Genomic DNA, 27,171 nt, shown 5'->3' with positions numbered 1-27,171 from the left:
AAAGTCAATATTACAAGCTTTGCCAAGGGCAAAACCCAGCTTTTCCTTAACTAGATTCCCTGACTAGATTCAGATCTTCCTGGGCCCAGGATCCTCATCAAGGTCCTTCTTCTTTCTTGGGGAAGAGCCCCCCTACTTCCCCACAGCTCCATCTCTTCTCAAAATGTTACCTTCAAGTCTCTTTTGCTGGAACAATTTAACGTCAGCATTTTATTTTATTTTTTCTAGATTAGTAACAGAATCTTCTAGGAGCTAAGTTTCTTCCTGTTTGAATTATGCTTAGAACATTTTTTATTATTCCCACAGGCACCAATTTTTCCCTTGTAGAAATAATCTGTATTATTTAAAAAGGCAAGTCGATAGAAGCACAATTCATTTGCATTCCAAGAAAGCAACTCTTCTTTTAAAATTTGATTTAAATTTTTGAATTTAGTATTATTGACATACAACATTATATTAGTTGCAGATGTATGCCATAATAATTTGATATTTGTATGTATTGCAAAGTGATCATACAAGTCTAGGTAACATCAGTCACCATACATAGTTACATTTTTTTTTCTTTTGATGACAACTTTTAAGATTTACTCTCCTAGCAGCTTTCAAGTAGGCAATACAGTTTTATTAATTATAGTTGCCACAGTATACCAGAGAAGGCAATGGCACCCCACTCCAGTACTCTTGCCTGGAAAATCCCATGGACGGAGGAGCCTGGTGGGTGGGCTGCAGTCCATAGGATCACTGGGAGTCGGACATGACTGAGCGACTTCATTTTCACTTTTCACTTTCATGCATTGGAGAAGGAAATGGCAACCCACTCCAGTGTTCTTGCCTGGAGAATCCCAGGGACGGGGGAGCCTGGTGGGCTGCCGTCTATGGGGTCACACAGAGTCGGACACGACTGAAGTGACTTAGCAGCAGCAGCCGCAGCCACAGTATACATTATCCTTCCAAGACTTACATATTTTGTGCTTGGATGTTTGTACCTTTCGATCTCCTTCACCCATATCACCCATCCCACCCCCTGCCTTTGGCAACCACCAATCTGCTGTATGAGCTTGTTTTGTTTGCTCGTTTTTTTGGTGTTTTTTTGTTTGTTTGTTTGTTTGTTTTAGATTCCACCTATAAGTGAGATCATACAGAACTTATCTTTCTCTGTCTGACTTATTTCATTTAGCATAATGCCCTCAAGGTCTTTCCATGTTATTGCAAATGGCAAGATTTCATTTTGAATGGCTGCATAATATCCCGTTGTGCATGTACACCACAGTTTCCTCATCTGTTTACCCATCAGTGGACCCTTAGCTTGCTTCTCTGTCCAGCAGCCCTTTTAAACACTCCATCCTTTTTTAGATCAGTCTGCTCATACGACAGCCGCCCTTTCTCTGGTGAATGAGGCACAATATCTGCTGATAAACAGATCCAGTATTTTGGAACTTCAGCAGCAATTAAGCACAAGGTAAGATTCCTTTACTATTTGTTATTTACCTTGGGAAAGAATGCCTGCAATGCAGGAGACCCAGATTTGATCCCTGGGTTGGGAAGATCCCCTGGAGAAGGGAATGGCTCTACCCACTCCAGTATTCTTGCCTGGAGAATTCCATGTACAGAGAAGCCTGGCAGGCTACAGTCCATAAGATCACAAAGACTTGGACGTGACTGAGTGACTAACACTTTGGGAATAGCAAACAGGTGTAACCACTTGCCTCTGGAAGTGAGCCAGTCACCTGCCTGGGGAGAAAAATTCTGAGAATCTTGAGTCCAGACCCTTCATTGAGAAACCAAGGTCCAGAGAAGTCACAAAACTTTTTAGGCCAGTTTACCTTAATCTTTTAGAGGGTTCTTTATCTTCCAGTGTCCTTCTTGATGCCCTCAAGATGCTTAGTGGAGAATACCAACTCTCATTGTGTGATCATTTCAGTTCTTAACACTTGCTTTAATGGAATTGTCAGCAAGTTGACACAGCTGTTTTGCCACCCTCCCCCCCCCAACTGTTCCCTGGCCCCTAGGAGCCTTGCCTTCCTTCCACAGTTATTTTGAGTGAAAATAGCAGTCGTGCTTTTCAAGTTATAACTGCAGATGTCATCAGTACCATCAGACAGAACCAGCACCCTTGCCCACTCACTCCCACCCAGAGATCTCCCAAGGACTCTGGAAAGGTCAGCTCCAGAAAGGGGCTTGGGTGCTTCAAGCCCCCTCATTGGTTTTTAGAGGAAATTGAAATCCCTAGGTAATCAGATCATTGGGACAAAAAAAGCTGATATGTAAGCTATTATGTAAGAGACAGGCGGCTCATTCGTCCACACCTGTCTATGTCCTGAGCCAGGCTCCTGTGACTACCACGTGCCATGTGGTCCTTGGCACCTGTGTGCACACACACAATCGTGTACATATGTAGCTTAATAAGAACAACAAAGGTGGACTTTTGTAGTAATTCCTGTTTACGTGTGTGCTCAGTCGCTCAGTCGTGTCCGACTCTTTGCGACTCCTATGGACTATAGCCCACCAGGCTCCTATGTCTGTGGAATTTTTCAGGCAAGAATACTGGAGTGGGTTGCTATTTCCTACTCCAGGGGATCTTCCTGACCCAGGGATCAAACCTGCATCTCTTGTGTCTCCTGCATTGGCAGGTGGATTCTTTACCACTGCATCACGAGGGCTTCCCAATTCCTATTTATCGTCATTGGCAAAAACAGACAATGGTGTTCCCTTGCTGAGGTCCATCCTGCCCTGTTTGGGGGCAGAAATGTGATGCGTGGTCCCTGGGTGTTCACTGAATTTTCCAAGCACTGAGGGACCCTCTTTCTTAGGTGCCCGGAGCCCTGGAGGGATCAGGTTTGTGATTTTTTGGAATTTTTGGTGTGGAAGAAGAGGTGGCTTGATGCAGCTCTGGTTCCATCAGCTGGTTTAGTGAAAAGCTGACAAGTGGTAGGGGGTAGGAAGGACAGGTGATCAAAGATAAGAGAAACAGCCTGTGATTAATACGTGGTGAGCATCCCTGGTTCTATTTTCAAGTTTGATGGATGCTCTTGTATACATACTGATGCTGATAGCTTTTAGACATAAAACTTTCCCTTTCATAAAGCACAGGGGAGGGCTTATCACCTGGAGGGTAAATCCAGAATCAAAGGATATCAGGACCGGGACTTGCTAACCCTCTCCTGTCCCACAGGGACCTTGTGGTTGTCACTGGTCCTGGGAATTGCACATAGTGCAAAGCTGGACTTGGTTATTGTGGTCCCTGGCTTCTTCTGGCTGTCCACTCTTTGGAGGGGATTGGGATACAGACACGGACCCCTTTCTCTCCCCCGGAGCCTTTCAGTTCTATCTCCAGGGAAGGCTCCAGTATGCTCAAAGATTTCCCCCAAAACTTAAAAGTTTTTTTTATTAATGTGCAATGAAGGGCAAAAATCATAAGTACATAGTTCAGTGAATGTTTACAGATGTCTGTCTACCCATGGAGCCGCCGCCTCGATTGAGCAGTGAACATTTCTAGTGCCCCAGGCCCCTTCCTCACGCCCCCTCTCAGTCAACCCCGTGGACATCCCTAGTATGGCTTCTTTCACTCTAGAACAGGGATCCCCAACCTCCAGGGTCTAATGCCTGATGATCTGAGGTGGAGCTGATTTAATAATAATAGAAATAAAGCACGTGATAAATGTAATGCCCTTGAATCATCCCGAACCCCCCCACCAACCTTCATCCAGGAAAAAATTGTCTTCCATGCAGCTAGTCCCTGGTGCCAAAAGGGTTGAACTCAACTTAATGGGCTTATACTGTGTGCTTGTCTGCTGAAGTCTTCAGATGCTTTTTCAGTGCTTTTTTACCTTAGGGGATGGGATGCATGGTGGTACAGGTAGCCTTTTCATGGTACCTCTGGAGAAGGGAAAGGCTACCCACTCCGGTATTCTGGCCTGGAGAATTCCATGGACTGTATAGTCCATGGGGTCGCAAAGAGTCGGACAGGACTGAGGGACCTTCACTCATTCATTCGTAGTAGTAAACAAAAATTTTAAACAGGAAAATTACGTAAATAATATACACCTAGTTAAAACTGCAAACAGGATGGAAGTTAGGAAATAAAGTTTTTTAATTGAGGTGCAGTTGACAGGCAACATTATATTAGTTTCAGGTGTACCACACGACCCCATATTTGTATATAGTGAGAAATGGTCACAAGAGTTCTAGTTAACATCTGTCACCACACATAGCTGTAAAAATTTTTTCTTGTGATGAGTACTTTTAAATTTTATTCTCTTAGCACTTTTAAAATATGCAATACAGTATTGTTTTAGACAATGCACTATTATTAACTATAGTTGCCATACTGTACATTACACCCACATGACTTGTTTATAACTGGAAGTTTGTACCTTTCGACCCCCTTCACCCATTCTACCCACCTCTCACTTCTGGTAACCAGCAACCTGTTCTCCGTAGAAAATACACATTAAAACCTCTCATGTATATACTCTATCCAGCTTTACGATGGTCTAATGTCCAAAAATATCCAAAAAGAGTGTGAGCTCTTGGTACTTTTTAGGTCCTTGGTAATTAAGCCTGTTGATATTCTTTAAATGCCCTGTCCTGACTCACCTTGTAGAACTGGTATTTTCTCACAAGTTTATCCACTTGACCCCTCCCTGTTCACTGGGTTTACCAAAGTTCTTCATTGCGTCAGCAAGGACTGGCTCACTCATTGCACTGCCTCTTGTGAGCTTCTTCACTGGAGGTGGGACCATATTCTAGGGGAGATCCTGGAGGTCTGACCACAGCGGTGTGTCTTTTAGCTTTGCACTCATGATAAAAGCTTCTTCTGATCATCTAAGCCTCAGGCCACAGTACAGCTGATGAACTCAGGCATTGATGGCAGGAATGTTGACTTACTACGGTAGTGCAATTATCGATGCCTCCACTTTTCTCTTTCTGGTGTGTCTTACACAGTCGTGAGAATGGCAAAGAAGAATTATTCCCAATGAACAATCTCATCTCACGTTTCCGTGCCAATATTATTACCAATGGAACAAGGGCTTTTGAAGAAGAGAAATGGGATGAAATTTCAGTTGGTTCCTTGCGTTTCCAGGTAAGTTCCGAGAAGTCCTATTATCTTTCCTTAAGGGTTGTCAGTGGGGATTGACCTCAACCTGTGGCTGGGATAGTAGCCGGTAGAAGGGAATCCCACCTTTGGGGTTGACTCTTACCCACAAAACCTCAGCAGAAGAGTATGTGACATCTGCATCCTGGGCCACCCTTTGGAATGATCCATCCATCCTTCCTTCAAGGGGGTGCCAGTTTCACATGAGGAAGAGAGAATGTACAGGTGATGGAGGTACAGACCTCGTTGCTATATCTAGACTAGCTATGTCTTGGAATGCTTGTGTCAGTGAGAACTTCCTCCTCTTGAAACTTGCTGTCTGGAGCTCCGGGAGGACGTCCAGATGCTTCATGGTCCTTCAGCGCCCAGGGCGGCTGTGCTTCTCCTCCCGCTCTTGTTTCTGGCCTCACTGGAAGCTGGAGAGGAGCTTGCAGTCAAAGGATGAGGCACCAAGTTGTCCTGCCTCCCCAGGCTGTGGGGTCCCCAAACGCAAAGTCTTCAGCTGACATCTACATTCCTCATGAGAGTGGGTAAGGCCCCCAAGCCCCAAGCCCCGAGCCCCTTGGCCGGTCCCGTCTCCCTGAGGTCGGCACCCCCTCCTCCTCTGCCTGTCCTGCGGACCTTCTCTCCATCCCCTCAGCGAGCCAAGATGCCTGCCTCAGCACCTTGCCCTTGCTGTCCCCTCTGCCTGGCGCACATATGTAGCTCCTTCAGGCCTAGCTCAGATGTTGCCTCCTTGGGAAGGCTGTTCCTGACCCACCGCGGGGTCATGCTCCGCACACTGTCTGCTTATTTCCCCAGAGTGTAGGAGAGTGGGGCCAAGTCTATTTATTCCCCACCGTCTAGGGCCTAGAACAGTCCTGACCCAGAGTCAGTGTGCCACGGTTGCTGACAAAATGCATGGCCGGGACAGCCAAGGAAGAGCTGGGGCCAGAAGGACGGGTCCTCTGTGCAGAGCAGCACTGTAACTTCCGGGAAAGCAGGAAGCAGTAATTTAATCTCTAATGGCAGGTTTCAGAGTTCTGCAGGTGGTGTGTGTGCTGTGCGTGCTCAGTTGCTCAGTCGTGTCGGACTCTCTGTGACCCTGTAGACTGTAGCCTGCCAGGCTCCTCTGTCCATGGGATTCTCCAGGCAAGAATACTGGAGTGGGTTGCCATGCCCTCCTCCAGGGGATCTTCCCAACCCAGGGATGGAATCCAGGTCCTTATGTCTCCTGCGTTGGCAGGTGGGTGCTTTACCACCAGCGCCACTTGGGAAGCCCTGCAGGTGCGATAAACTGCATGGCACACACACACAGACACACCCACACGGACGCCCCAAAGAGCTTTCCTGTCCGTTTACCTCTCCAAACTTCCTCTTACGCTGGAAGCTGCTCCCCCTTGAAAAAGCCGTCTCTTTTCTCTCCCGCAGGCCTCTCTCTGCGCCAGCCTTCCTGCCGTCCCCCTCATCCCTCCATCCTGACTTCCTCCTCTTCATTTTCTATTGCTGTGTCCTTGCCATGCTGTAAAAGCACCCCCTCTGACATATCCTGCCTGGGCCAGGGTAAACACTCAATATATGATAGATGGAGAGAGAGAGAGAAAGAAAGGAAGAGAAGAAGGAAAAGGAAAGAGAAGGAACTACAACTAGGCTAGGATCGCTGTCAGAAACTTACTTTGTAACAGGTAAGCTGTAAGATACATGGGGACACGCGTATAAGAAACACTTTAAAAAACCTCTCTCAGATACTTTGCTTTCGTTAGGTCATGATACTTAATAAACATCAATTAATGAAAGTCAAAATATGCATGCCCTTTGACCCAATAAATTTACTTGTAAAAGTATATCCCACAAAAAATACTCTTACAAATAGGTGAAGATATACTACAAAGTTACTGATTGTAATACTTTATAAATATAAAAATTGGAGAATATCCTAAATATCCATAAGAGGGAGGTTGAATAAATTCGGTTACATTCATACAATGTTGTCCTATGCAGGTGTTAAAAAATATAAGCTATAGTTAATACTGTGTCTTTCAAAAAGTAAATGCTAAATGAGGAAACTGGGATTAATGGATACACACTGAGATATATAAAAGAGATAAACAACCAGGACCTACTGGATAGCACAGGGAACCATACTCAGTATCTTATAAACTGTAATGAGTTATTGTTTTTTCAGATGACTTTGCTGTATACCTGAAATGTCATAAATCAACTATATTTCAGTTATAACAAATTTTTAAGTAAATGCTTAGGAGATGTTTGTGGGTGGTAATACTCAGTGCAGAAGCAGTTGCAATGCAAAAAGATCCAGCACATCTCTTTTGGAAAGCAGTTTCTCACTTGGTATCATCAAGTCATAAGAGCTTTAGACGTATTGACTTTATAACCTCATTTTGAGAGATTTAGCCTAAAAGATTCAAACATGAGAGAGTTGTGTGAATTAACACGTTTATGGCAATATTATTGATTAAGCAAAGCATGCAAAACCATGCACTTGGCCTCAAAGGAGAAGAGCTGAGTGCATCCATGCATAAGAATGCCAGGCCTTGGTGCAAACTGCAGTGTTTCACAGGGGCACCTGTGGTTGTGTGAGCTACTTGCCCAAGTCTCAAGTGGTCTGTGGCCATCACAGCAGCACAGGGTGTGTGACTGGCCATCTCCTCCCAGTATGTCCTGCAATCAGTGCTTTGCTCCCTGGAGGAAGCCCCACACCCCCTGATAACCACCTGCGAGTTACAACCACTCTTTACTTTTTCCACAAAACCCTGCTGCAGGGGTCTTTCAGCTGGCAAACACATGTGGGTGATTCCCTAGCGGGCATTGGGAAGAGGCGGCACTCTTGGCTCTTTGCAGTTGGAGCGTTTCTCTCTGAGTCTGAAATTGGCTGCTTACAATCTTTCCTCTAGGACCCAGATTCCTCCCTGCAGAGTGGGACAGTTGAGTCAGTTTCATGACAGCACTGTCTTTTCCCTTCTCACCGCCCAGGTGTTGGGACCTTGTCACAGATGTCAGATGATTTGCATCGATCAACAAACTGGACAACGAAACCAGGATGTTTTCCAAAAGCTTTCTGAGAGGCGAGAGAGAAAGGTAAGCATGATTGCTAAATACGACACCCCATCTTAAGATCCTGATGCGTTGTCTGCACTGAAACGAATCCTTAATAATGCTGAGTAATTTTTAGAAGTGGGAGAACATTCTAAGGCTGATAGGCTACCATCAAGGTTCAGACTTTGTCTGTGACATGATCTTACCTTTCTTTTCTATTCATTTCCTCACTTCTTAAAAACATTGTTTAAGGATAATTGCTTTATAATGTTGTGTTGGTCTCTGCCGTACAACAGCATGAATCACTCGTAAGTATACAAACATTCTCTCCCTCAGGAATCTCCTTTCCACCCTCCATCCCATCCCACCCCTCTAGGTCTCACTTTTTAAAAATTACATATATTTTTAATGCTTTCAAATCTTATTGAAGAGATAAGGAGTATAGATAAGAAATATTTTTGAAAAAAGGAAAAGAAAGGGACTTCCCTGGTGGTCCTAACTAAGACCCTGCACTTCCACTGCAGAGGGCACTGGTTCGATTCCTGGTCACGCTACTAAGATCCTGCATGCCACATGGTGTGGCCAACGCAGTGAGGGGCGGAAGCGGGAAAGAAATAGTAACTAAAGTAGTTCTGTCATCTTATTTTCTTTGCCACAGAAATCTCATGAAGAAAACAGTGCGTTAGAGTGAACAGGATAGCTGCACAGGAAGAGTCAATAAATTTCACTATAATAAGTTTATAAGTCATATTCTTGAGGCTAAAATGACTAAGTGTTATTGTTGTGGAATTCAGATGATATGAAGCTGACTTGCTAACAGATTATTCATTAGGAAGACTCATTTAGTTCCGGGCTCACACTTTCTGTCAGGACTTTCTGTTTGCAAAGTATTCCAGGAAGCCAAGTAAGCAGTCAGGCTGCATGGAGCAATTCTTGAAAATTAACAGAAATAAGGCAAGTGTTTCCTCTCTTTCCAGTAACAGCCTGGCAAGTTAAGTGATGGTAAAATGTCTGCATTGTCCCTTGTGTTTTTCCAAAGCCAGTTTTTGTTTCACATTCATTGATCGACAAAACTTTCCTTTCAGATGTGGACAGGTGTGGTCTGCAGAGCTGTTGCACTTGAGTGTTAACACTGGTGTGTCTCTCTGCACAGGTTCAGCCGCCCATGTCAACTGGGGGCATGGGGACCTTGAGTCTGCCCCACACAGGTTGTTAGGAGAGGGGATGGGTGGGCACAAATGCTATTAGACGTGGAAATGGTATTTCTCAGTGTCACGATAAATCTTGTGTGCAAGTCTTTTATTCTCTCAAATTTTTGAATAAATTTAGATTTATAGAAAGATTGCAAAGAAAGTACAGAGAACTCCCATGTACTCCTCACCGACATGTACACAAATACTAAGGAGTTGATTTGGTTCCAGTCCCTAGCCTGGGGCCTGGTGGTGGCCAATTGCTATAATCTCAGGAATGAGCAGACCTAGGAGCACGTCTCGTATTCCAAAGGGTTGCTCACTCTTTGCAGCAACTCTACTGGCTCACTCACGCTGATGGCAAACCTTGAGTAACTCACACAGCTCTTCATTTTGGACCTTCCATCTTTATTCCGGAGAATTTGGAGAACTTAGTGCATATCGGTTCAGTTCAGTCGCTCAGTCATGTCTGACTCTTTGCGACCCCATGAATTGCAGCACGCCAGGCCTCCCTGTCCATCACCAACTCCCGGAGTTCATTCAGACTCACGTCCATCAAGTCAGTGATGCCATCCAGCCATCTCATCCTCTGTCGTCCCCTTCTCCTCCTGCCCCCAATCCCTCCCAGCATAAAAGTCTTTTCCAATGAGTCAACTCTTCGCATGAGGTGGTCAGAGTACTGGAGTTTCAGCTTTAGCATCATTCCTTCCAAAGAAATCTCAGGGTTGATCTCCTTCAGAATGGACTGGTTGGATCTCCTTGCAGTCCAAGGGACTCTCAAGAGGCTTCTCCAACACCACAGTTCAAAAGCATCAATTCTTCGGCGCTCAGCCTTCTTCACAGTCCAGCTCTCACATCCATACATGACCACTGGGAAAACCATAGCCTTGACTAGACGGACCTTTGTTGGCAAAGTAACGTCTCTGCTTTTGAGTATGCTATCTAGGTTGGTCATAACTTTCCTTCCAAGGAGTAAGCGTCTTTTATTTTCATGGCTGCAATCACCATGTGCAGTGATTTTGGAACCAGAAAATAAAGTCTGACACTGTTTCCACTGTTTCCTCATCTATTTCCCATGAAGTGATGGGACCAGATGCCATAATCTTAGTTTTCTGAATGTTGAGATTTAAGCCAACTTTTTCACTCTCCTCTTTCACTTTCATCAAGAGGCTCTTTAGTTCCTCTTCACTTTCTGCCATAAGGGTGGTGTCATCTGCATATCTGAGGTTATTGATATTTCTCCTGGCAATCTTGATTCCAGCTTGTGTTTCTTTCAGCCCAGTGCTTCTCATGATGTACTCTGCATATAAGTTAAATAAGCAGGGTGACAATATACAGCCTTGACATACTCCTTTTCCTATTTGGAACCAGTCTGTTGTTCCATGTCCAGTTCTAACTGTTGCATATCATACGTTCTAACTAGTGCATATCACACATTCTTATAGAAAACGCAGAGTTTTGCCCATATTTTCACAAAATGGCTTTTACATCAGGGAACAGAGCAGAAATCAGCCTGACAGTGGGTCAGAAGCCCAGAGCAGGAGAAAGCCCGCCTGTGGGAAACTCAGGGGATACAGAAAGGAAGAAAGATGAAAGGTCCAGCAATAAAAAGGTGTGGAAGACTATTAGGAAAAAGCTCTTTGGAATGAGAATCTGTGGTGTCATGGGCTATTGGGATTCTCCCTGTTTTGCTTTTTAAATTTTATTTGTTTTTACTTTCGGCTGTGCTGGGTCTTTGTTGCTGCACGTGGGGGCTGCTCTCTAGTGCGGCACACAGGCTTCTCCTGGCAGGGCCTTCCCTTGTTGCAGAGTATGGGCTCAGTAGTTGTGGTGCATGGGCTTAGTTGCCCGGCAGCACCTGGAAGCTTCCTGGACCGGGGATGGGACCCATGTCCCCTGCGCTGGCAGGTGGATTCTTTACCGCTGGACCACCAGGGAAGTCCAGGATTCTCCCTGTTTCTCGCTACTTCTACTACATGACGGACAGGACATATCAAGTCTCAGGACCTGTCTTTAAAGACCTGATTTAATTTTAGTGGAATGTTATCATTTGCAAAATTATTTTAACTGCTAAAATAACCTGTCTTGTTGTTGTTGCTGTTTTGTTCACAGGTGAAATTTGGAGTGTACCTGATGCATACATCTTTGGATTTATCTTCTCCATGTTACCTCTCCGTAGGATCTCAGGTGCTCCCTCTGCTGAAAGAAAACATAGAACACCATGATATACCTGCTACCGAGAAATCTCAGGATGCTATCTCCTAAATTTTTTTCAGAATATTAAAATTTCTCTTTTACCCTCTTCATTCTTTTTTTCTTCCAGTTTTATGGAGATATAATTGACATACAGCACTATGTAAGTTTAAGATGTACAGCACAATGATTTGACTTACATACATCCTGAAATGATTACCACATACGTTCAGTGTGTGTGTGTTTAGTTACTCAGTCATATCTGATTCTTTGTGACCCCATGGACCATAGCCTGCCAGGCTCCTCTGTCCATGGATTCTCCAGGCAAGAATACTGGAGTGGGTTGCCATTTCCTTCTCCAGGGGATCTTCCCAACCTAGAGATTCGAACCTGGGTCTCTTGCGCATTGGCAGGCCGGCTCTTTACCACCGCGCCACCTAGGAAGCCCCAAGTTCAGTGCACCATCTTATGTAGATGTATTGGGCTGGCCAAAAGTTTTGTTCATTTTTTCCATAAGATGGCGCTAGTAGAGCTTAGTTGTCTGGCTTCATTTGAAACAATTTTATTAGATTAAAATATTGTGACTGCTGTCATATCAGCATGCATTAAAAAATCAAAATTAGTGAATTTTTGTATTGCTATTTTAATATTAAAGATGAAGAAAAGCAACATTCTTGGCATAATATGCTGTATTATTTCAAGAAAGGTAAAAATGCAACTGAAATGCAGAAAAAGATGTGTGCAGTGTGTGGGGAAGGTGCTGTGATGGATGGAATGTGTGAAAAGTGGTTTGCAAAGTTTCATGCTGGAGATTTCTCACTGGACAATAGGCCACAGTCAGGTAGACCAGTTGATGTTGATGGTGATCAAACTGAGACATTAATTGAGAACAAGCACTGTTATACCACACGGTACATAGCTGACAAACTCAAAATACCCAAACCAAGTGTTGAAAATTATTTGCACCGATTGTTATGTTAATTGTTTTGATGTTTCAATTCCACATAAGTTAGGCGAAACAAACCTTGATGGTATTTCCACATGCGATTCTCTACTGAAATGTAAAGAAAACTGTTCTGTTTGGAAAACAAATTGTGACAGGCCATGAAAAGTAGATACTATGCAATAATGTGGAACAGAAGAGATCATAGGACAAGTGAAATGAACCACCACCAACCACACCAAAGTCCGGTCTTCTTCCAAAGAAGAAGATGATGTATATGTGGTGGGGTTGGGAGTTTTCTGTCGTGAGCTCCTTCTGGAAAGCCAAACAATTGATTCCAACAAGGACTGCTCCTAATTAGACCAACTGAAAGCAGCCCTCAACGAATAGCATCTGGAATTAGTCAACAGAAAATGCATAATCTTCCATCAGGATAATGCAAGACCTCAGGCTTCTTTGATGACCAGGCAAAAGCTGTTACAGCTTGGCTGGGAAGTTCTGATTCATATGCTATGTTCACCAGACATTGCCCCTTCGGATTTCCATCTAGTCTGTTAATGGAAAAAGTTTCCATTCTCTGGAAGACCGTAAAAGGCACCTGGAACAGTTCTTTGCTCAAAAAGATTGAAAGTTTTGGGAAGATGGAATTATGAAGTTGCCTGAAAAATGGCGCAAGGCAGTGGAACAAATCGGTGAATGCATTGTTCAATAAAGTTAGTGGTAAAAATGCAAATGTGTCTTTTATTTTTACTTAAAACACCGAAGGAAGTTTTCAGCTAACCCAGTAAAGTTAAAGAAATGGAAACCAATACAATTTTTCCTTGTGATGAGCACTCTTAGGATTAGCTCTTTTAACACCTTTCCTATATAATATAAAACAATGTTAATTATATTAATCATGTTGTACCTTACATCCCTGGGACTTACTTATCTTACAACTGGAAACTTGTATCTTTTGACTGCTTTTATCCAATTTTCCCACCCATATCCCACCTTTGCTAACCACAAACACAAATTTGATCTCTTTTTCTATGAGTTTATTTTGAAGTATAATTGACCTGCAACATTATGTTAGTCCCTGGTACACAGCATAGCGATTCAATATTTCTGTTCTTTTCAAAATGATCATCAGGATAAGTCTAGTTATGATATGTCACCATAGAAAGATATTACGTAATTGACTATATATCCCACACTGTTTCATAACCCTGACATTTATTTTGCAACTAAAAATCTGTGCTTCTTAATTTCCTTCACCAGCTTTCTCTTGCCCCCCTCCCCTCTGGCAACTACCTGTTTTTTCTTTGTATCCATGACTTTGTTTAGTTATGTGTGCTTATTTGTTTTGCTTTTCGGATTCCACATAGAAGTGAATTCATACAGTATTTGTTTATCTCTGTCCAATTTACTTCACAATTAGCATAATATCCTAGGTGCATCCATGTTGGTGCAAGTGGCAAGATTTCATTCTTTTTTAAAAATTTTATTGGAGCACAGTTGAATTACAATGTTGTGTTAGTTTCAGGGGTACAGCAAAGTGAGTCAGTTGTACATACACGTATATCCACTTTTTTAAGATCCTTTTCCCGTGTAGGCCTTGACAGAGTTTTGAGTAGGGTTCCCTGTGCTTTATGCAACAGGTTCTTATTCGCGACTTCACTTTCACTTTTCACTTTCCTGCATTGGAGAAGGAAATGGCAGCCCACTCCAGTGTTCTTGCCTGGAGAATCCCAGGGACGGGGGAGCCTGGTGGGCTGCCATCTATGGGGTTGCACAGAGTTGGACACGACTGAAGTGACTCAGCAGCAGCAGCAGTGATCTATTTTACAGATAGTAGTGTGTGTCAGTCCCAATCCCCCAATTTATCCTCCCCGCCTTACCCCCTGGAGACCATGAGTCCGTTTTCTATGTCCATGACTCTGCTTGTTTTGTAAATAAATTTATTTGTATTCATATATAAGCGATGGTATGTGGTACTTGTCTTCCCGTGTCTGACTCACTTCACTCAGTATGACAATCTCTAGGTCCATCCATGTTGCTGCAGATGGCATTATTATGTTCTTTTTTAAGTGTGAATAATATTCTGAAGCATATATGCACCTCTCCTTTTTCTGTTTGTTTATTGATGGGCACTTAGGTTACTTCCATGTCTTGGCTGTTGTAAATAATGCTACAGTGAACACAGCGAAGCATGTATCTTTTTGAATTAGTGATGTAATTTCCCGTGGATATAAACTCAAGATTAGAATTGCTGGGTCATCTAATTTTAATTTTTTGAGGAATGTCTATATTGTTTTTCATAGTGGTTGCACCAGTTTACCTTCCCACTGTTAAGTGAAGTGAAAGTCGCTCACTTCTGTCTGACTCTTTGTGACCCCATGGACTATACAGTCCATAAAATTCTCCAGGCCAGAATACTGGAGTGGGTAGCTGTTCCCTTCTCCAGGGGCTCTTCCCAACCCAGGGATCGAACCCAGGTCTCCCACATTGCAGGTGGATTCTTTGCCAGCTGAGCCACAATACCTTCCCACTAATAGTACACAAACGTTGCCTTTTCTTTGTACGCCCATCAGCACTTGTAATTTGTTGCTTTTTGATAATTGTTCTTCTGACAGATGATTCTGATATCTCATTACAGTTATAATTTTCATTTCCCTGATGATTAATGATGTTGAACATCTTTTCTTTCTTTTCTCTTTTTTGTGCGGGGGGAGCAGACATTTATTTCTCAGTTCTGGAAGTTGGGAGCCCAAGATCAAGGTGTCGGCAGACTCAGTGTCTGGTCGGGCCCCTCGTCCTTGTTCACAGCCAGCACTTCTTCCTATGTCCTCTCTTAGGAGAAGAATGAGGGAGCTCTCTGAGATCTCCTTTGTAAGGGCGCTAATCCCAGTAAGGGGGTCTGAGCATCATTTCATGTGCCTATTGGCCATCTGTGTCTTCTTTGGAAAAATGTCTCTTCAGGTCCTCTGCCCATTTTTAAATCAAGATTTCTTGTTTGTTTGTTATTTATATTGAATTGTATGATTCTCTGCATACTTCTGATAGTACCCCCTTATTGGATATACCATTTGCAAATATCTTCTACCGTTCAGTAGATGGCTTTTTGTTTGTTGATTGTTTCCTTCACTGTGCGAAAGGTTTTCAGTTTGATGTAGTCCCATTATTTCTCTTCGCTTGTGCTTCCTTTGCCCTGAGGAGACATACCCAAAAATATTGCCAAGAGTGATGTCCAACTGAGTGCCACCTCATTTTTCTTCCAGAAGTTTTATGGTTTCCATCGTACATTTAAGTCTTTCATCCATTTGAATCTATCTTTGTGCATGGTGTGAAAGAATAGCCTATTTTGATTCTTTGGCATGTAACTGTCCAGGTTTTTCCAACACTGCTTATTGAAGAGGTTATCCTCTCCTCATTGTGCATCTTGCCTCCTCTGTCATAGATTGAGAGTGTGCTCAGTCATGTCCAACTCTTTGCTGCACTCCATGGAGTGCAGCCCGCCAGGCTCCTCTGTCCATGGGATTTCCCAGGCAAGAATCCTGGTGTGGGTGCCCATGCCCTCCTCCAGGGGATCTTCTTGAGCCAGGGATCAAACCCGCGTCTCTTAAGTCTCCTGAATTGGCAGGCAGGTTCTTTACCATTAGCACCACCTGAGAATCCTGTGTTAGACATATAATCATTCTTACTTAGTTGACATTTTTAGTGAATCTCACTGGGAATATTTAACCTCCTCCAATTGGAGGAGGTTACCATGCTCTTACTTGGCCTTTAGAAAGACACTTTAGGTTCTCTTCTTGTACTGGGGAAGATAGTCTGTGCCCAGTGATCTAGCAGAAATGAGATGGGCCTCCCCCACTGTGTGTACAGAGGAGGCAGGTTTTTGCTCAAGGCTGAGTGTGACTTGTGTTCACCCTCCTTAGGAGAGGTTTGACCAGGATGTGTTGCTCAAAGTCTCGGGCCTGGAACCCCCTTCCTCCTGCTTCCTGCCCCTGCGCACTGTCCCTCTCCCTGCTGCTTCCTGCCCCTGCCCACCGTTCCTCTCCCACTTTGAGTGGCTGCACTGAGGATTGCTCGCGTGGCTGAAGACATACTCAGTGACTCAGTTGTATTATGTGAACAAACAACTGTTCTCCTGACCACAAACGCATCAGACAGGGTTGGTTCACCTACCCAGAGCCTCCAAATGCCAGTGAAAGAGGATCTTTGGAGGTTGAAGGATCCCATCTGTGCCACCTCCAAGGAGCACTCCTGTTGCCTCCAGTTGAATATGTCCAGTGATGGGAAGCTCACTCCCTAAAGAAGTTACCCAAAACACTGAGTTGCTCCAAAGTTCTTTGCTGGATTGAGCTTGTTTCTGCCTCCTGTGATTTCCAGCCATGGATCTTGCCCTATCATCAGGAGCTACCCAGAGTGAGTATGTACCCTCCCTTCCCCACCCTGCCAACAGAGTGAGTATGTACCCTCCCTCCCCACCCTGCCAAGTCCTTCGGAAGCATGGAGTCCATGTGTGAATCCTCGGGTGCTGGCCAGACCTTTAGTACCTTCCGCCTATGTTGTTCATTTGTCCCATCACCTCTTTTCCTTAAACCCTTGCCCAGCACTGCCTACAGCATATACCTAAAGCTGGTCTTACCTACTGCCCAATTATTTAACATATCAGTCTTAGGCTTCCCTGCCTGGTCTATTCAGAGCTCTTGAGAATAGGAGTCAATTGGTTTCCTTACCTGATTTGTGGGATTTTGTGTTGCTCCCAGCATAACATGGGCTTTGAAAGATGAGAAACGGCTCTGGTGAGGCTGTTGAGATGCAGCCTTGTGCTCACTCTCTCATTTGGTGGCAGGATTAATGATAAGACGTGGTCTCTGACTCAGTAATTTCTGCAGCTAGTGAACAAAGAGGCAAATGATGTTAGAAGGTTTTATTACTTTAAAGAATCTGTGGAAAATTCAGCCTCTTTGAAGTCCCAGTGACGCCGCACCACGTATGTGGCCCTGTCCTCATCCCCTAACCAATGGGAGAACGATGAGCTGACGTGATGGCCTCAATCAGGCCAGTTTCATGCATGAGGAGACTCTTCCCAGACAGCATGCTGACCATGCTTGCATCCCATCAAATACGAGTGGAGCCCAGTAAGAAAGCACGTTTTACAAGAATTTGGTCACATGTCATCAATATCTTCTCAGGACCAAGTGAAAGTGAAACTGAAGTCGCTCAGTTGTGTCTGACTCTTTGCGACCCTGTAGACTGTAGCCTACCAGGCTCCTCTGACCATTGGATTCTCCAGGCAAGAATACCGAGGTGGGTTGCCATTTCCTTCTCCAGGGGATCATCCCAACCCAGGGATCAAACTCGGGTCTCCCACATTGGAGGCAGACGCTTTAACCTCTGAGCCCACCCATGTCACTTTTTGCAGTCAATAATTTTGGGAATGATTTCAGATGTTTTAATGCATGACTGTTTTATAATTACTTATATTACTGACTGCACATCTGTCCATCTCCACCAGACTGTGAGCTCCACACGGATAGGGCCTGTGTCTGTCTGGCTCACCATGCATTTCCAGGGTTGGCAGGTAAGAGATGCTCAATAGAATCTGTTAAATGACTGGATTTATTAAAGCTGGTCCTGTTTTTATAATCAATCAGTTGATTTTTAAGTGTAAATTGTCTTTTGGGTCTAATTTCAATATTTCTCATATGTGGTTTTAGCTAGAAGTGTATTTTGTAGCTTCTGTGGCAATGGTTTCCTATTCAGGCTTCTTGGGTATTTATGGTTCTGGGTCCTGTCTTTAATTCCCACCTCCTGAACTTTAGCCCTATGTGCTTCTAAAAGAATGTGAAAGTCAAGGGCAATGGCACATCCCTTGAATTTAATTCTAACACCACATCTCAGAAAGTCAAATTGTGTTTTTCATATGTCCTCAGTATAGGCAACATCAGTGTCTTTCTGGGTGTTCCCTTCGTGGTTCTTATAGCTGGGAGAGAGGTTCTCTTCTACATGCTTTGGACTGATTCTTTGAAGAGGGATGGTGGTTTAGTCACTGAGTTGTGCCCAACTCTTTGTGACCCCAAGGACTGTAGCCTGTCAGGCTCCTCTGTCCATGGGATTCTCTAGGCAATAATACTGGAGTGGGTTGCCATTTCCTACTCCAGGGGATCTTCCCAACCCAGGGATTGAACCTGTGTCTACCACATTAAAGTGGTCTCTACCAACAGAGCCACCAGGGAAGACCCTGAAGAGGGAGGTGGTACTGAATTCTTCCCACTGAGATGCAACGTCATCCCCTCCTCCACCTTATGGAATGGGGAAGGGCAACCAGTGAGTCCTTGCCTCTTATTGGAAGACGTCCATTCATTTACTTTTCATTCAAAATGTGCTGAACAGGTTCCATGGCTACAGAAATGAAAGAAACAAAATGTACATTCAAAGGTCTCACCATGGAGACAACCCCAAGAAGGGAAAGAAAGACCACTACATCATCCAGTGTGATATGGAATGTTTCAAAAATATACTATACTCCAAAGCATGCATTTGTTGTTTGGGATTTACTTAAAGTGTCTAGGAGATGTTCTTTGCTGAGAAAATTCCACAGGGGTAAAAAGTACAGTTAAATATTGCTGAATATTCATCTCTGATGTTATAGGTTGACTTCTAGGCCAAGATGGTCAAGTCTGCATTCCAGGACACATAGGCAAAGAACTCATTTAGAACTTGGCCCTCTGTACACATTCCATAGTCTTTTCTATGTGAAAACAGAGTAGAGTCTTTATACTACTACTACTACTACTAAGTCGCTTCAGTCGTGTCCGACTCTGTGTGACCCCATAGATGGCAGCCCACCAGGCTCCCCTGTCCTTGGGATTCTCCAGGCAAGAACACTGGAGTGGGTTGCCATTTCCTTCTGCAATGCATGAAAGTGAAAAGTGAAAGTGAAGTCGCTCAATCGTGTCCGACTCTTAGCGACCCAATGGACTGCAGCCCACCAGGCTCCTCCGTCCATGGGATTTCCCAGGCAAGAGTACTGGAGTGGGGTGCCATTGCCTTCTCTGAAAGTCTTTATAACAGTATTGAAATGAAGTGAAGTCACTCAGTCGTGCCCGACTCTTTGCGACCCCATGGACAGTAGCCTGCACCAAGCTCCTCCGTCCATGGGATTTTCTAGGCAAGAGTACTGGAGTGGGTTGCCGTTTCCTTCTCCAGGGGATCTTCCCGACCCAGGGATGAAACCCAGGTCTCCCGCATTGTAGACAGACGCTTTACCGTCTGAGCCACCAGGGAAGTCCATTAGTAATAACAGTATTACTAATAGCCAAAGTTGGAAAGGGCCTAAGTGTCCATTAACAGGAGAATGGGAAAAAGGTGATAGTGAAAATGAAGGGATCGGAACACAATGTTGAGAGAGAAAGAAGCACATTTCAGAACATGTGCAGTAAGATTGCCAAAAAATCAAGCAAAACACTACCATGCCTTGCTTTAGGGGGCACGCGTGCATGCCAAGCCGCTTCAGTTGTGTCTGACCCTTTGAGACCCCATGGACTGTAGCCTACCAGGCTCCTCTGTCCGTGGGATTCTTCAGGCAAGAATGCTAGAGGGGGTCGCCATGCCCTTCTTCAGGGGATCTTCCCGACCCAGGGATTGAACCCAGGTCTCCTTTGGCTCCTGCTTTGCAGGCAGATTCTTTACCACTGAGCCACGTGGGAAGCCCTTTAGGGTACATACATCCATAGAAAAGGAATAGAGAAATGGACAGGATGGTAAGTTACACATTTTAGGGGTGGAGAACTAGAAACAGGGAGGGCACATGGGGCTTTGGCTCTACTGGGAATGTTTTATTCCTTTTAAGTTCTCTTTCTCTTCCTCAAAGAGCACGACATTGATCAGGGGAAGGTGCCCTGCCTGTTGAGGTGCCATCTGCATCCCTGAAACTAAGCCAAAAGCAGGCTCATGAAAGCAGGGACTTGCACGTAGGCTAATAGATTTGCTATGTTGGTAGCAGGTGGTATTATCTGAAACTTATGAATAGAATTTTTAAGAAAGATTTTATTTGATTGTGGTAGGAACTCTTGACATGGGACCTACCCTCCTAAAACTCTAAGCGTACATACATCACTGACTCTCAGTAGAGTGTGGTGCAGCAGGTTTCTATTCTTCCTGTTTAACTGTAACTCCCATTCCTCCTCCTCCAGCCCCTGGCAATCACCATTCTATCCCTTGATTCTTTGAATCTGACTATTTTAGATACCTCCTATTGTTGTTCAGTTGCTAAGTCGTGTCAAACTCTTTGCGACCCCATGGACTGCAGCATGCCAGGCTTCCCTGTCCTTCACCATCTCCCAGAGTTTGCTCAGATCCATGTCCATTGAGTCGGTGATGCTATCCAACCATCTCGTCCTCTGTCGTCCCCTTCTCCTTTTGCCTTCAATCTTTCCCAGCATCAGGGTCTTTTCCAATGAGTCAGACATCTCATATAAGTAGAATCATACCTGTGACTGGCGCATATTTCATTTAGCATAGATGTCCTCATCCGTGTTGCCACATGTTGCTCAAGTTCCTTCTTTTTTAAAATTAAGGATGGATAGTGTTTCATTGCATGTATGTATCACATTTTCTCCATTCATCGTCTGTCTGTGGACATTTAGGCTGCTTCCAGTGTGGCTACTGCACGTGGGGCTGCAATCATGGGAGAGCGACTGTCTCTTTGAGGGACTGATTTCAGTTCTTGTGGGTAAACACCTAGAAGTAGGATTGCTGGACCATATGGTAGTTCTATTCTTACGTTTTTGAGGAATCTCCATGCTGTTTTCCCTGGCAGCTACACCATTTTGCATTCCTACCAGGAAGTGTGCAAGGGTTCAGAGGACTTCCTTTGAGGCCCAATGGCTAAAACTCCCAATGCAAGGGCCCCAGGTTTGATTCCCTGGTTAGGGAACTAGACCCCACATGCTGCAACTAAGAGTTCCCATGCCACAGCTGAAGATCCACATGTCACAAGGAAGAGGGAAGATCCTGCATGCCTCAACTAAGACCTGGAGCAGCCAAATAAATAAATAAATAATAATTTTTTATAAAGTGTGCAAGGGTTCAGGTTTTCCCACATTCTCACCAACATTTGTGGTCTTTTGTCTTTTTCTCATGATAGTGGGCATGAGATATCTCATAGTGATTTTGATTCACACTTTCCTGATGTTAGTGACATTGAGCGTTTCTTCATACACCTGCTGGCCATTTGCATGTCTTCTTTGGAGAAGTTTCTATTCAATCACTAAGCCAATTTAAAAAATGGATTATTAGTTTGTGTGTATGTGATATTAAGTTGTGGGAGCTCTTTATGTATTTTGGAGATTAATCCGTTGTTAAATACATGGTTTGCAAATGTTTTCTCCTTTCTGGTAGATTGCCTTACACTCTGTTGGTTGATTGCTTCCTTTGCTGTTTAGAAGTTTTTTAGTTCAGTCACTCATTTACTTTTTTGATGTTTTTGCCTGTGGCTTTGATTTCATAACCACAAAGTCATTGCCGAGACCAGTGCCATGAGGGTTTTCACTTATGCTTTCTTCTAGGAGTTTTATGGTTTCAGGTCTTATGTTTAAGTCCTTAATTCATTTTCAGTTGACCTTTGTGTATGGTGTAAAATCAGGGTCCAGTTTTATTCATTTGCATTGGATATCCAGTTTTCCCAGCATCATTTGTTGAAGAGACTCTCTTTCCCCACTCTGTATTATTGGCAGTCTTTCTAAAGATCAGTTGAGTATATGTGTGGGTGTATTTCTGTGGTCTCTATTCTATTCTTTCAGCCCATACATCTGTCTTTATGCTAATACCATCCAACCAGTCCATTCTGAAGGAGATCAGCCCTGGGATTTCTTTGGAAGGAATCATGCTAAAGCTGAAACTCCAGTACTTTGGCCACCTCATGAGAAGAGTTGACTCATTGGAAAAGACTCTGATGCTGGGAGAGACTGCGGGCAGGAGGAGAAGGGGACAACAGAGGATGAGATGGCTGGATGGTATCACCGACTTGATGGACGTGAGTCTGAGTGAACTCTGGGAGTTGGTGATGGACAGGGAGGCCTGGCGTGCTGCGATTCATGGGGTCGCAAAGAGTCGGACACGACTGAGCGACTGAACTGAACTGAACTGCATGCCATATTGTTCTGATTACTGTAGCTTTGTAATATATTTTGAAACAGAAAGTGTGATGCCTCTAGATTTGTTCTTCTTTCTCAGCATTGATTTGGTTCTTTGCAGTCTGTCATGATTCCATATGAATCATACAATTGTTTTTTTTCTATTTTTATAAAAAACACTATTGAAATTTGATAGGGTTTGCATTGACTCTGTAGATTGCTTTGGGTAGTTGGACATCTTAACAATTGGTCATGTGCCTTTTGGATTTTTGTGGGTGGAAGTCAACCAGGCAGCATCAGCGTGGACAGGTTTCTGCCACCCAGAGGAGATGGCGCTGCCCTGGCCATTGCTGCAGGGCTTTCCCTTCTCCCTAGGCCAGCCTCCTCACTCCTAGATGTTCCCCTGTCCTAGGACCTCCTTCAAGACACCACAGTGTCTTTTAATGTGCTTTTGGATTTTTTTTTTGCTAGTATTTTGTTGAGGATTTTTGCACCTTTATTCATCAGGGATATTGGCCTGTAGTTTTCTTGTGGTGTCTCTTTTTAGTTTAGTAAAAGTAACATAGGCATAAAATGATTTTGGCAGCATTCTTTCCTCTTCATTTTTGGAGCATAGCTTGAGAAGAATGGGCTTTAATTCTTCTTTAAAATGTTAGAATTCACCAGTGAAGCCATCTGATCCTGGGCTTTTCTTTGCTGGAAGATTTTTGATTATTGATTTAATCTCCATACCTGTTGTTGATCTGTTCAGACTTTCTCTTCATGATTTACTCCTGGTAGGTTGTGTGTTACTAAGAACTTCTCCATTTTAAAAATATTATTCAGTTTGTTGGAGTATCATTTTTTTGTTGCTTGTTTTTTTGGCTGTGCCCTGCAGCATGCGGGATCTTAGTTCCCCAGCCAGGGACTGAACCTGTGGCCCTTACAGTAGAAGGCCAGAGTCTTAAGCACTGCACTGCCAGGGAAATCCTGTAATTATTCGTAGTTGTCTCTTACGTTCCTTCTTAGCTCTGTATCATCAGTTGTAATGTCTCTTCTTTCATTTCTGATTTTATGAGCTCTCTCTTTTCTTAGTCTAGCTAAAGGTTTATAAGTTTTATCTTAAAAAAAACCCCAACATTTAGATTTTGTTGATTTCACCTATTGTTTTTCTCTTTTCTAATTCTTACTTCTGTTCTTATCTGTTATTTCCTTCCTTCTACTAACTTTGGGTTTAGTTTGTTCCTAGTTCCCTGGGATGTAAAGTTAGGAGTCATATTGTTCACTAAAAAACGGCTTTGCTTTTGATACAAGTGAAAACGTTATAAAAATAAGCCTTGTTTGTGATCTGTGGTGGGTCCTCTGTGCCTTCCACGCTACTGGATGGGAAAAGCCACAGTTCCTGTATTCAGTGAGCTCGATGGTTCCTACCAGGCGATCGCCAGACTGTGGTGTCTTGAAGGAGGTCCTAGGACAGGGGAACATCTAGGAGTGAGGAGGCTGGCCTAGGGAGAAGGGAAAGCCCTGCAGCGATGGCCAGGGCAGCGCCATCTCCTCTGGGTGGCAGAAACCTGTCCACGCTGATGCTGCCTGGTTGACTTCCACCCACAAAAATCTTGGACCTCCAGCATCTTCCACAAGGGAGGCGATGAAAATACCATTTAGGACCATGCCCTAAACTTCAGGTTGTAATCCCAAAGAAAGGCAATGCCAAAGAATGCTCAAACTGCTGCACAGTTGTACTCATCTCACACGCTAGTAAAGTAATGCTCAAAATTCTCCAAGCCAGGCTTCAGTAATACGTGAACCGTGAACTTCCTGATGTTCAAGGTGGTTTTAGAAAAGGTAGAGGAACCAGAGATCAAATTGCCAACATCCGCTGGATCATGGAAAAAGCAAGAGAGTTCCAGAAAAACATCTATTTCTGCTTCATGACTATGCCAAAGCCTTTGACTGTGTGGATCACAATAAACTGTGGGAAATTCTGAAAGAGATGGGAATACCAGAATACCTGACCTGCCTCTTGAGAAACCTATATGCAGGTCAGGAAGCAACAGTTAGAACTGGACATGGAACAACAGACTGGTTCCAAATAGGAAAAGGAGTATGTCAAGGCTGTATATTGTCACCCTGCTTATTTAAATTCTATGCAGAGTACATCATGAGAAACGCTGGACTGGAAGAAGCACAAGCTGGAATCAAGATTGCTGGGAGAATTATCAATAACCTCAGATATGCAGATGACACTACCCTTATGGCAGAAAGTGAAGAGGAACTAAAAAGCCTCTTGATGAAAGTGAAAGACGAGAGTGAAAAAGTTGGCTTAAAGCTCAACATTCAGAAAATGGAGATCATGGCATCTGGTCCCATCACTTCATGGCAAATAGATGGGGAAACAGTGGAAACAGTGTCAGACTTTATTTTTTGGGGCTCCAAAATCACTGCAGATGGTGATTGCAGCCATGAAATTAAAAGACGCTTACTCCTTGGAAGAAAAGTTATGACCAACCTAGATAGCATATTCAAAAGCAGAGACATTACTTTGCCAACAAAGGTCCATCTAGTCAAGGCTATGGTTTTTCCAGTGGTCATGTATGGATGTGAGAGTTGGACTGTGAAGAAAGCTGAGCGCCGAAGAATTGATGCTTTTGAACTGTGGTGTTGGAGAAGACTCCTGAGAGTCCCTTGGACTGCAAGGAGATCCAACCAGTCCATCCTCAAGGAGATGAGCCCTGGGATTTCTTTGGAAGGAATGATGCTAAAGCTGAAACTCCAGTACTCTAGCCACCTCATGCGAAGAGTTGACTCATTGGCAAAGACTCTGATGCTGGGAGGGATTGGGGGCAGGAGAAGGGGATGACAGAGGATGAGATGGCTGGATGGCATCACTGACTTGATGGACGTGAGTTTGAGTGAACTCTGGGAGTTGGTGATGGACAGGGAGGCCTGGTGTGCTGCGATTCATGGGTTCGCAGAGATGACTGAGCGACTGAACTGAACTGAACTGAAGAGAAGTTAAGCACTGCAAGGCCAGCTGCAGTGGGTGGCATTTGCTTTTTAGAGTGACCCTGCCCTGATTAGAGGACTCCTTTGGGACCAACTGACTGCCATCTTTCTCGGGTTCCCTTATCTCGCCAGTGAGCAGCTGAGGAGAGCACACGCTGCAGGGATCCAGGGGATCTGAGATCCACTGCTAGAACTGAAAGTCTGTGGGGACTTGAGTGGTCATTGATGCAAATGGCCCACCTGAGACCCTGGCAGTGGATGAAGGCTTCACTGGGCGGGCAGTGTTCGGAGCACCTGATCTCCAAGCAAGGCTGAGGCTCTTCTCACTGCCAAGGAAGTTCAGAGAGTAAGTGGAAGCGGAAGGAAACCTAGGCTCCCGCTGACAGATAATTTCAGCCTGTCTTTTTCTAAATCTTTTTTTTGGGGGGGACTGGGGATACTGATAGAAATAACTTCTATCTATCTCACTTTGCAAATCCCCAAATTAAAAACATGGCAAACATCATCCCATATTACCAAGGCACTGAACATTTCTAAACCTCATCTGAAAAGTAAGAAAACCCACAATACTTTCCTCATAAAATTGCATAACAACTAAATGGGACAGTTTGTGTTTAGCACTGGGCCTGAATAAGCCACGTCTGCCACCTGGTGGCAACATTGGGGAAGTGCAGATTTTGTTCTTCAAGAATATGAAAAATAGCTCAGATTGGGTGCTGCTGCTTAGTCGCTCAGCCGTGTCCGACTCTGTGCGACCCCATGGACTGCAGCCTGCCAGGCTTCTCTGTCCATGGGGATTCTCCAGGCAAGAATACTGGAGGGGGTTGCCACGCCCTCCTCCAGGGGATCTTCCCAACCCAGGGATAGAACCCAGGTCTCCCACATTGCAGCTGGGTTCTTTACCGTCTGACCCACCAGGGAAGCCCCAGATTGGGTGCTGCTGCTGCTGCTGCTAAGTCGCTTCAGTCGTGTCCGATTCTGTGCGACACCATAGACAGCCACCCACCAGGCTCCCCCGTCAGCTCCTAAATTGAAGGAAGGCAAATATCAGAACACTTCTGACTCCCTGCCTGCCTTCCTTAATGGACCAACTCTGAGAAATTTTTCTATGTTGATACTGGAGTCCTTTAAAAAGGTGGTTCTTAAAGTTGGTTCTTGAACTATTTCTTGGTCAGATGGACGGTGAACCTACATTGCATCAACCATAGTTTTGAAGTTCCCTATTTTTCTTAGGATTTTGAAGGATGCTGCTTTGAATTGGTAGTTCTCTTCCTGTCTCTCCCTCCCTCCCCACTCCCATTTAATATATAATACCTTCTGTTGACTACAGATCCAGGTTTTGTGGTCCCAAAGACTGTACAATCTTAAAGTCATCTTGAAGGAAAGGGATACAAAATAAAAATTGGGCACAGAAGCTAATCTTTGCTTGCATAGAAATGCAGGGGCTTAGAAGGAGGTCTGTGCAAGTGAGGGGCCCTGAGCTTGAGCTTTGTTACATTTGCAATGGCTGCAGCTTTGCATGGTTTTCTGGCTGCTCTGTTTTCCAGGTGTAACTAAGTGCTTCTCAAAGATTACTTTGCTCTTCTTCAGTTTATAGAAGACACC

General features: G+C 44.2%; 1 protein-coding gene across 2 annotated transcripts in view; it reads left to right on the top strand.

Annotated features, from left to right (window-relative positions):
- MOCOS (molybdenum cofactor sulfurase) overlaps positions 1-13,190 on the top strand; it is a 57,969-nt gene extending 44,779 nt beyond the window's left edge. For both annotated transcript variants that reach the window (XM_018039418.1, XM_018039416.1), the window contains exons 12-15: positions 1,354-1,459; positions 4,945-5,083; positions 8,069-8,173; positions 11,434-13,190. In XM_018039418.1, coding sequence (XP_017894907.1) covers positions 1,354-1,459; positions 4,945-5,083; positions 8,069-8,173; positions 11,434-11,586 — 503 coding nt within the window. In that variant the 3' untranslated portion in view covers positions 11,587-13,190. The remainder of the gene's footprint in view (positions 1-1,353; positions 1,460-4,944; positions 5,084-8,068; positions 8,174-11,433) is intronic.

This window comes from Capra hircus, chromosome 24 (genome assembly GCF_001704415.2).
Source record: "Capra hircus breed San Clemente chromosome 24, ASM170441v1, whole genome shotgun sequence".
Classification (NCBI taxonomy): Eukaryota; Metazoa; Chordata; class Mammalia; order Artiodactyla; family Bovidae; genus Capra; species Capra hircus.
The sequence above is the reverse complement of the archived record's forward strand: the minus strand, read 5'-3'. Positions and strand labels throughout refer to the sequence as shown.